Genomic DNA, 9883 nt, shown 5'->3' with positions numbered 1-9883 from the left:
CACCGTAGCTAGCCACAAAATGAAATAATGTTTTGGAGGGCAACCATTTTTCCATACCAGGTCGTGCCAAAGAGCTTTGTTACCCTTAATTCTCCAAAATTGATAAGCATCTGAGCACTTCAATTACCCCTCTGCATCCCTTTGCTTCAGTTGAAAACATGCATTGTTGTAATCACCACATTAGACAAGCAGCAGATCTTGAATTTCAACTAGCTTTTTAAAATGGGGAGAGTCATCATGCTTAAATCAGGCCTCCCAAATACTACCTCCTTTAAGATAGGCATGACTCACCCATTTTGACCAGAGAACATCCTTTTTGCTGTGTACATTCCAAAGGGTTTTAGTGAGTAGTGCTCTGCTCCAACATTCAATATCCATTACACCAAGCCCCACACCCTTTTCGACTTGTAAACATCCTTCCAAGCAACCAGTGGTCTTCTTCTCTCTCCCCCCCCCCCCCAATAAAAAGGTCCTACATAACTTGATTACATGAGCTAAAATTGTAATAGGAATAGGGAAAATGGAGAGCCAAAAACATTCAACTCCCTGAATCACTAAATTGATAAGTTCAAGCTTTCCAACATATGACAGAGTATGCCTAGGCCAGGACCCAATCAAACCAGCTATTTTGTTAATGAGAGGGGAATAGTGAGCTGAGATAAGTCTAGTGGATGCCATGGGAATACCAAGATACATAAAGGGAAACTCTCCCAAAGGAAATCCTGTTAGAGTCTTTAAATCTTCCAAATTGCATTCAATAACACCTGCACTATACAAGTTTGATTTCTGTACACTAGCCTTCAGCTTAGAACAATAAGCAAAATCACTAAGGCATTCCATCATCTTCTTAATAGAGGACTAATCACCCATTGCAAAGAGGATTAAATCATCAGCAAAGGCAAGATGGGAGATTTTGAGCTCACCACATTTAGGATGAAATTTAAACTCTAAACAATTCTCCATCTTCTGAAGGAGTCTTGAGAGGTATTCCATGTATAGGACAAATAGTATTGGAGATAAGGGGTTGCCCTATCGAAGCCCCTTCCTACCCTAAAAAAAACATACCCTCTGTTTATTCCCTTGACCTAGGTGAATTTGGTAAGAATTAATGATATTAAGATTTGACAACTTTTACACTAGTTGTCAGCTACCTAACACAATGCTGCTCCTTTATCCGGGTTCGTGATCGACTATGTGTACAAAGAATTTGTGTTATATAAGTGAAGTAAATGTTTGTGATTTTTTTTTGGCAAACTTATTTCACGTAGATTAGTTTTCTAAAATCAAATCCTTAGAAATCACACACACAATATAATGCATTAAAAAAATTTTAAAGCATACAATTTTGGATGTGAATCCAAGGTAGACTAATTTTTTTTTTAAAAAAACCATGGAATAGTACTTTTTGAAAAAAATTGTAAATAATAAAATTTGTTAATATTCCCTATATATTTCTTATTATTTCATCCAACATATTATAAAAAAGAAGAACAAAAGATACTCACCTCTCATGAATTTTGACAAAAAAACAGGACCTCCCTTGAGGTTTCAAAAATTCCATTGATCTCCCTTAAAGTTTAAAAAATGCTACAAACCTCTCTTGAAATTTGTTAAAAAGATACCAACACCCCCTCCCCTCCCCAAAAAAACTTGGTTTTGCAAAATAAAAGGGGAGATTTGTATCTTTTCGATAAATCTCAGGGAGATTTTTAAAATTCTTTAAACTTCAGGGGAGGTATTTTGAATTTTTAAATCCTCAGGGAAGGTCATTGTCTCATGTCAAATTTCAGGCGAGGTTAGTTTCTTTTACCCAAAAAAGAATAAACATTCAAATGATGAAAATTTTAAGATATTTATTCCTCATTTATTGCTTGTTTCGATTCATAAAAGAATTTTACTTTATAACTTGTTTCAAGATAACAATTATAACTAATTATTTATTCTACAAAACAAATATAATTTAAGTTTATACTTATTATGAGCAAAGTATGTTAAATAAATAATATTTTATATTAAGTAAATAATTCAAAAATTAAATTATTCATAAGAGACGCTCGTGCGCATTGTACAGTAATGATAAAAGAGTAAAAAAAAAAAATTCCCAATGAACGCTACTCTAGTGCTTGAGTGGGGTTTCAACTATACCACCCATCCCCACTTTGCCTACGAGAATACTAAAGCTCCCTAATGAAAGATTAATCTTAAAGCAAAAGAAATAATTCCCAGCACTTCTCTAGCCCGCAGTGCTTGGTGGGTACCCATTAGACCAGCCGTCCAGCTCTACATCACGACACGTGTCCATGTCGCACTAGTGGCATTATAGTAATGACAACATGCTCGGCTGTGCAGTTTGTAATTTCGCTCTCGCTGGTTCAGGCATCGAAGCTGCGAGACGACTGGGTTACTAGAGGCTAGAGAGGACTGCGTCGAAGTCGAGATTCGTCCACTGTCGGAACTCGGAAAGCCCCGGAATTAGGGCAAAAATGTGGTCACTCTCTTCTATCTTCATCCCTTTCTCACTTCATTTTTACAATGTCATTGTATGATCCAAGTCGGAAACGCGTTTAATTTCAGCACACTGAATTGAAGACTGCAGCTTAAGCGATTCCATGGCAGTTCCGATTGAAGAAGCCATTGCTGCTCTGTCCACATTCTCGTTGGAGGTAATTCAAGACTTGGTTCAAAATGAGTCATATTCTTCTGTGATAATCGAAATGGAATCGTTCGGTTTAAAATTACGGTAAGTTTGTACATGATGATTGGAACTTTAATGGTTTTGTAGGATGAGCAGCCGGAGGTGCAAGGGCCAGGGGTTTGCGTGTCCACTGAGAGAGGTGCAACCAACAGTCCCGTTGGTATGAACCTACGAACGATTTCATTTGGAATTAGTGCATTTTTAGTTGAGATATAAACTTCTTGTACTCTAATGGTAAATCAAATGTATAAGTTCACCTCATCAAGAGAATGGGAAGTTGTGGTGGCGTTTATATGAATTTAATATAGTATGCATAATTGAAATGGATATTTTACCACAAAAAAAAAATTACGAAAATAGGGGCCTATTAGATATCCGTTCCATTTTTATTTTTATTTATTTATTTTCAAAAGCATGCTGTACCCTGTTTTATGAAAATGTTGTTTAAAACAGGCCATTTTCTGGGAAGATGAAGAGTTGTTGCCTAAATATCAAGGATGCAATTGATGAACGAGTGAAAATGTCCCAGAAATGATATTTTCTGCTTTTTCTTTATTTTCCATTTTCAGAAACAATAACAACTTCTGAATCTAACAGGGCCTAAGTTATTACCATGCTAAGTGTCTAGCAGGTTCTGGTTGTGTTATATTTTATCAGAGCGAGCATATGGATTGGCTGGGTTGAATGGTTAATAAATTTGTAGAAGTTGACATTATGATCAAATAATAAATAAAATCTATAAACTGGTGATTTGGATTGGGTAGTTGGAGCTCAGAAAACATTATTATTATTTTATTTTTCAAAATTTTTGTGAACAGCCATTATGTTGCGTTATTATTTGGGAGCTGAGAGAAGTCCTGTAAGATTGTTTAATACACAACTGTTGATCGAGATGCAAGATTCCTTTCAAATACCGACTGTTGCTGTTCATGCTGTAGACTTGGAACTGGCCTAACACTGCAAGTCCATAGCTAATTTGACCAATATACCTCTAAATTTCAAAATAAAAAATTCAATTAAAAAATTGGTCTACGTATCATGTGCTTTATTATTCCTTGTATCTCTCCAAATTTATAATAAGCACATGTGCGCATGTTTTTATGTTTTTGCATGCATATGTGATTTAGCTTTTAGATCAAAGTGTGTGAAATCTTCAAATATGTAAAATTTTAAGTTAGAGCAATTTCTCGAGAAATTATACAGGGGACCTCCCCCTCCATGTGTCCGTGCACCTGTCTATTAGATGTTAAACATGTGTTAAATTGGTCCACCATTTATTGATACCAAACATGTAAAGAGAGGGACCATTTTCAAAATGTTTAGGATTTAGGAAACAGACACACAGACACGTGGAGGGGGAGGACCCTTGTATAATTTCCCCAATTCCACCAAGTGGACCTTTTTGAAGCTGTCCTAATGACGACCATTTGATTGAGTGTTCCCTAGTTACATCTCTCTCTCCCTCTCAATTCATTTGAAGTAAATAAGCAAGTTTTGTGTTCAGATTATAGTGATGTTTCTGCATACCGCCTTTCTCTATCAGAAGACACAAAAGCTCTTAATCAATTGGTACGTCCTTGCCATTTGTATGTTATTCCATTGTCAATAAATTGATACACTCTGTTAAATTCATTTTGATTACACCTCTTAATGACTATTTTTTGGGTTCAAATACTTTTATTAATGGATTATGTGATCATATTATTATGATGATGCGTGTTGCATATCGACATGATTGGAGGTCAGGAACTATTTCATAAAAACAATGTTTCAAATTTTTTCATTTAGTATTTTATTTACAATAAAATGACAGCTGCTAGATTGAGCGGCTAAAAGCATAAAATCAGCTTGATTTTTGGTGAGCATGTATTGAGGACAATTACTATTTCTCATCTAGTTGTAAGAGTATCGTGAAGCCCACAAAATATTATTGAAAAGCGTCATCATTGCAAGTTCTTTACATGATTTTAAAACCTTTGCTGGTGACCAACCTGGAAAAGCCATCAGGTTGGTCAAATTGGTCAGACCAGTGAATCAAATGAGCAGTTGGACCGGTGTGTATATAGATTACTAAGATGATTTGATGATTATTATTTTGTTGTTAGTAGCAGTTGAACAAATATTAAGCAGCAGCGAGAGAGGTTTTGATTTAGTTAAAAATTTACATTAGCGTAAAAGATATTTGATTAGTTCAGTAATATTAGATACTTGTAAGAGAGGGTTTGATTCAATTAATAACTTCCTTAAGACTTTGATTAAGTAATATATAATTTTATAAGTATATGTGCATGTGTATATGTACACATGTCTACGTAAATGTAGAGTAGATTGCTTATATATATATATATATTTTATTTGATTGGCTATTGACAACAAAAGTTGCGGTTGTATTGGTAAACATTTCCCATGTTCTGTGTGAGGTTAGGTGTTCTATGCTAGGCAAAAAATGGAGAATTCTTTGATGAGAGGCTTGGTCAACTCAGCTGGTTCACCGGGTTAGGCTGGGTTAGCCAGGTTGACTACAATTGCAAAATTTACGGTTTTAGGCATGACTGGACTTCAGTCCAACCCAGTTGGACCGGCCAGACCAGTCTGGGCTTTTAAAACCATGGTTCTATGCTTGGTGTCTTGGTGTAAGTTGATCCTGCTTATATATGCTTGTATATATATTCTTCATAATATTGGAACATGTGCAGAACACACTTATTCAAGAGGGGAAGGAGATGGCATCAGTGCTGTATACATATCGCAGTTGCGTCAAAGCACTTCCTCAGGTTAGTATCACTCTCAGATTTGGAATTATGCTCATCAAATATCAATGTATGCCTGTAAATTTTTCATTACAGTATGTGGAAAAAACATGTGAAAAGTTGCATGGCAAAAACATGTGAGAAGTTTGTCGTGAAGTTGTAATTGATGTTTCTAATTTCAACTTAGGTGACTTTACCTTGTCGGTAGTTGAGCATTTTTCTGTTTGGCTGGCATATTAGCCATTTGTCTTAGTTGTTAAGCTGGGGTTGCACTCTTTCTACTTTTAAGGACCATCGGCATGAAATGGTCTGGACAATTTTTCAAAATATATGCACTAAACCAGCTTGAATTCACACTTAATACAAACTTCTTATGATTTCCTTTTTATTGCTGTGGCATGGGCACTGCAGTGGTTCAATACTTTCTAAGTATCCAATTTCAAAAATTCTGTAAGCTTGTTAGACTTTGTATTATGGTTCGGGGCAGTTCGTTGGATGAGAGCTGTTAAGAGGAAGAGAGCTAGTGTTTCAGCATCAATAATTAAATGTGGAAGTAAGAAAAGGGTGGACCTTCCAGATTTAGAAGGTGATGATATTAGTGAGTTTGAGTGTGGTGGGGGGTTGTTGGATGAGATTCGATAATAATATAGACACATGGGTACGTTTCTAATTCTTGCGACTAAGTAGGGGATTTATATTATCAAGGGAGTTTCTATGTTTGATAACAATGGGCTGGTTAATAATTTATAGTGCAGGGATTGAATTCTGCCTATACCCATGGAGGAGATACCTAAGAAGGAGTTAGATGCTAAAGATCTTTTGGATAAAATGGAGTTAAGGTTGAGTGATCTTGCAGGAAATGAAGTGCGTATAGATGGTGGCCAAATTCGAAAGATGAAAGGTCAAGGGGAATTAGAGAATTTGAAGAGCTTGGTAAATTACGGTGGAAAGGGTTTGAAAAGGGTTTCCTGGGTTAATATTGTTTAGTTTTATTTTGTGATTTTTGTTTTTTGCTTTCTTTTTTCTTTGATGTGATTGTTGTTTTTCATTAGGTGGTCTTCTTATCCTGCATGTTGTACTCTTCTCTTTAACATATCTTCTTGTGTTATAAAAAAGAAAAAAAAGTTGGGCCACAGACCACATCTGTGGCTACGTGGTTGACAATCTCGATAATTGCCTCTTGTGCATTCAGTTTCTCTGTATTAGTGCCTAGCATGGTTCTCTTATCAATGCTTCACACAAATGCATAATTCGAAGGCAACTGAATCATGAAGAAATAAACCAAGGCTCTGATGCCAATTGTCAAGGTCAAACACTTCATACTATCCAAAGAGCCATGCAACATTTGTAGCACACAAGCATAACTAGTTAGCCAAAAATAGATTGCAAACTCACCACATGAACATGTTCACAAGCTTTGAATATCAACATTTGTGGTAAGCAGTAAGCAAGCATGAAGTAAACTTAAAGAGTAAAGCAACAAAGCTCATCTTATTACACCTTTGTAGGTAACTTGTGTTTGTATAGGGGAGCAAGGAGGCTAAACATGTTACAATTGCTAGTGATTTTTATAATGATTGATAAACAACCTCCCTTGAAGAGCTTACAAAATTCCTAGTCTAGCACATGGATACATCAAAATGCACAAGGAGTGATACTCTACTGTTTTTTTTCTCCTTAGGGCACCACACAACTTAAAGAACAAACCCTAATGCCAGTTATGCTAATATGGGTGGAAATGTTGGATGACTAAGAAACAATGTATCCTAAAAGTAAAGTTGCTAAGATGAGAATGTTAAAGTAGATGAGTGCTATAACGTTAAAAGATAAATTAAAGAATGAACATATTTGCAGTAAGTTAGGCATAGCTCTTATAGAAGGTAAGACATGGGAGGGACGACTCGTATGGTTTGGACATCTGCAATGTAGGCCAAATAGTGTGCTAGTTAGGAGGAGTGAGTTAGTTATTGTGATGGGCAGTATAAGGGGCAGAGATAGACCTAAAATAATTTGGAATGGGATAGTAAGGAATTTGTTGAAGAAAATTGCCCATGATTGTGTAAATTGGCAAAAAAGGATTCATGTAGTTGACCACATGTGGTGGGAACTAAGACTTGATTTGTTGTTGATGTTGTTGTTGTTGTTTATCTACCTATTGAACACAGAGCAACAGTCATAGGCAAGCATAAGACTCTGAACAAGCTTGGCTCGTGAATAGTGAATGAGGTGGTCAAACATGTGGTTCGAAGAGAAAACAGGGGTCTATTTTTGAAATTAATTTTGTAAAAGCTTTTGACCGGGATTTGGGACTGGTTGGTGCTGCTTCATTGAGTTGGCTTTCAGATTGTGATGATTTTTTGGTTCTAAGTTTTGTTGTTGTTCAGGGAGGATTCCTTATTCCACCTATTTTTTTTTCTTTTCCTTTTTCTTTTTTCCTGATGTACATTCTTATCTCTTCTAATAAATTTCTTTGTTAATTAAAAACAAAGAAGCTTATGGTTGGGTTAATTGGGCATGGATAGAGTTATGCACAAAAAATGGTTTTGGGTGGCAAATGGAGGAAATGGATTCGTGGGGGTCTTATCTATGAATTTTTTAGTCTTAGTGTTGGTGAGGCTTGGTTTTGAGCTTCTAGGGGTCTCCTCTTTCCTTTTTTATTTTTACTATCGTACTAGATTGTAGCGGTCTTGGGCTGAACTCTGATGTGGTATTGTTTGCCTTGGCCCATAGGCCTGACAATTTTGTCCTATAAAAGGCGCCTTGCATAGTTGTAGCTTGAATGAACCGTATAAGCCCACAATCTTTCTAGCATCAATCCTATGTGGGACCATGACATGCTCACCCATCTGAAATTTGACGTCTTGGTCGGAGTGGCCTACATTTCTGTGTAGGATCCACCTACATAATGGTCTCCTTAAGGTGGATTTTGTACCAAATGTGATGGTCTTAGGCCTAACTCTGGTAAGGTATTGTCCTCTTTGGCTCATTGGTCTCACGATTTTGTCCTATAAGAGGCACCTCACATGGTTGTATCCTGAACCATCCTTATATGCCAAAAAATCTTCCTAGTGCACATCTATTGTGGGATTGTGACACTAATGCATTGAGTAGGATGATTGATACAAACATTGATGTAGCTTTGGTGGAAGGGATTAAGATGAAACATGAGGATTTGTCCATTTCACATCTTCTGTTTGTAGTTGGGAGGATATGTGCAGTTTCTCTGATGTGCTAACCATTTTGCACAGAGTTTTAAAGAAGTGTTTGTGCTAAGATTAAACCTTTTAAAGAGTGCTATTGTGGGAATATGTATTGATATGAGTTCTTCTGCTAGGTTAGCAGGTTGTGCTGTTTTGAGTTGGCCTATTACCTATTTAGGCGTTCCTTTAGGCGGTAATCCTATTGCTGTTTTGTTTCTGGACCCAGTTTTTGAGAGTTGCTGGGAGGTTGGATGGTTGGAAAGGTTTTCACTTTAGATGGTCATATTACTCTTATCCATGGCCATCTGTTCTCCTTTGTATTATTTACCCTTTTCTAGAATTCTGGTGAGAGGGGTGTGGTGATTATTCAACTGTCAAAGGAGTAACAGTAGAGTCAATGTTGACAGCATCAGCAACCCAGCTGGGGTCTGTGATGGAGGTCTCAGCATTGATCTACTAAGTGACCTTGACGTCCACTATGGCTGGATGTCTGTGGTGCACCTCTACTATTTCCATCTCTACCACCATAATTGCCCATGCCACCACCAGAACCTCTATTTTTACCAGCCTGCATCTGAAACCCCTAAGTGATAAACCAGATTTCTTTGAACCAGCAGTTGGGGTACTAGACTTATGAATGCTCAAAATATGGGTGATGGTTGCACAAAGCACACTTGAGTAAACTTCTGCAAAGGATCGTAATTATTCAATTCCCAAAATCTCTGATTGGATTGACTCATACTCACATTTCAAATGTGCCAGGACTATGAACTGTTTTGAACTTCACAAACATCTGACTGTAATTATTGGTTGCACAATTTTCAATGCTTCATGAATGTGCTTCATGTAATTTTAACTGAAAATATTCCTATGACAGGTCATACATGTAAGTCAAATTACTAGACCGTAGGAGTTTAACATAAATCCTTATGTCCTCTGCATAATCAAGGTGCATACGCATTCTTGTAATTTGAGACTCCAAGGAGTTTCACATCACAGAAACAATCAATTCATCTTGTTGAACCCATGCCTCTTTCTTATCATCATGAGGATTTGACTGAAGAAGGTGTCAAGCTTTACCTAGGCCTGTCAATATATCTCGATTGCCTTAGACCACTCTATGTAGTTGTTTTCATTTAGCATTTTTTTTTTGCTTTGGGGCAAATATGAGGGAACAAGACTCTTTAGCATCATAGATTCCATCATAAAAACATAGTGGATAGCAACACATGCTTTAT

General features: G+C 36.7%; 1 protein-coding gene across 3 annotated transcripts in view; it reads left to right on the top strand.

The window, feature by feature from the left end:
• The first annotated feature begins 2321 nt into the window (after nucleotides 1-2321).
• The window catches only part of LOC131153114 (protein PIR), a 149753-nt gene continuing 142191 nt past the window's right edge, over nucleotides 2322-9883 (top strand). Inside the window, exons 1-5 of one of the 3 annotated variants that reach the window (XM_058105175.1) lie at nucleotides 2322-2485; nucleotides 2575-2663; nucleotides 2783-2855; nucleotides 4200-4264; nucleotides 5392-5469. In XM_058105175.1, the coding sequence (XP_057961158.1) occupies nucleotides 2610-2663; nucleotides 2783-2855; nucleotides 4200-4264; nucleotides 5392-5469 (270 nt within the window). In that variant the 5' untranslated portion in view covers nucleotides 2322-2485; nucleotides 2575-2609. Of the gene's footprint in view, nucleotides 2489-2574; nucleotides 2664-2782; nucleotides 2856-4199; nucleotides 4265-5391; nucleotides 5470-9883 lie in introns of all 3 variants that reach the window. The other 2 variants (XM_058105177.1, XM_058105176.1) reach the window with 2 other exon arrangements.

The sequence above is a fragment of the Malania oleifera genome, chromosome 4, assembly GCF_029873635.1.
Source record: "Malania oleifera isolate guangnan ecotype guangnan chromosome 4, ASM2987363v1, whole genome shotgun sequence".
Classification (NCBI taxonomy): Eukaryota; Viridiplantae; Streptophyta; class Magnoliopsida; order Santalales; family Ximeniaceae; genus Malania; species Malania oleifera.
Note: the sequence above shows the minus strand (reverse complement) of the source record. Positions and strands in the feature narration are given on the sequence as shown.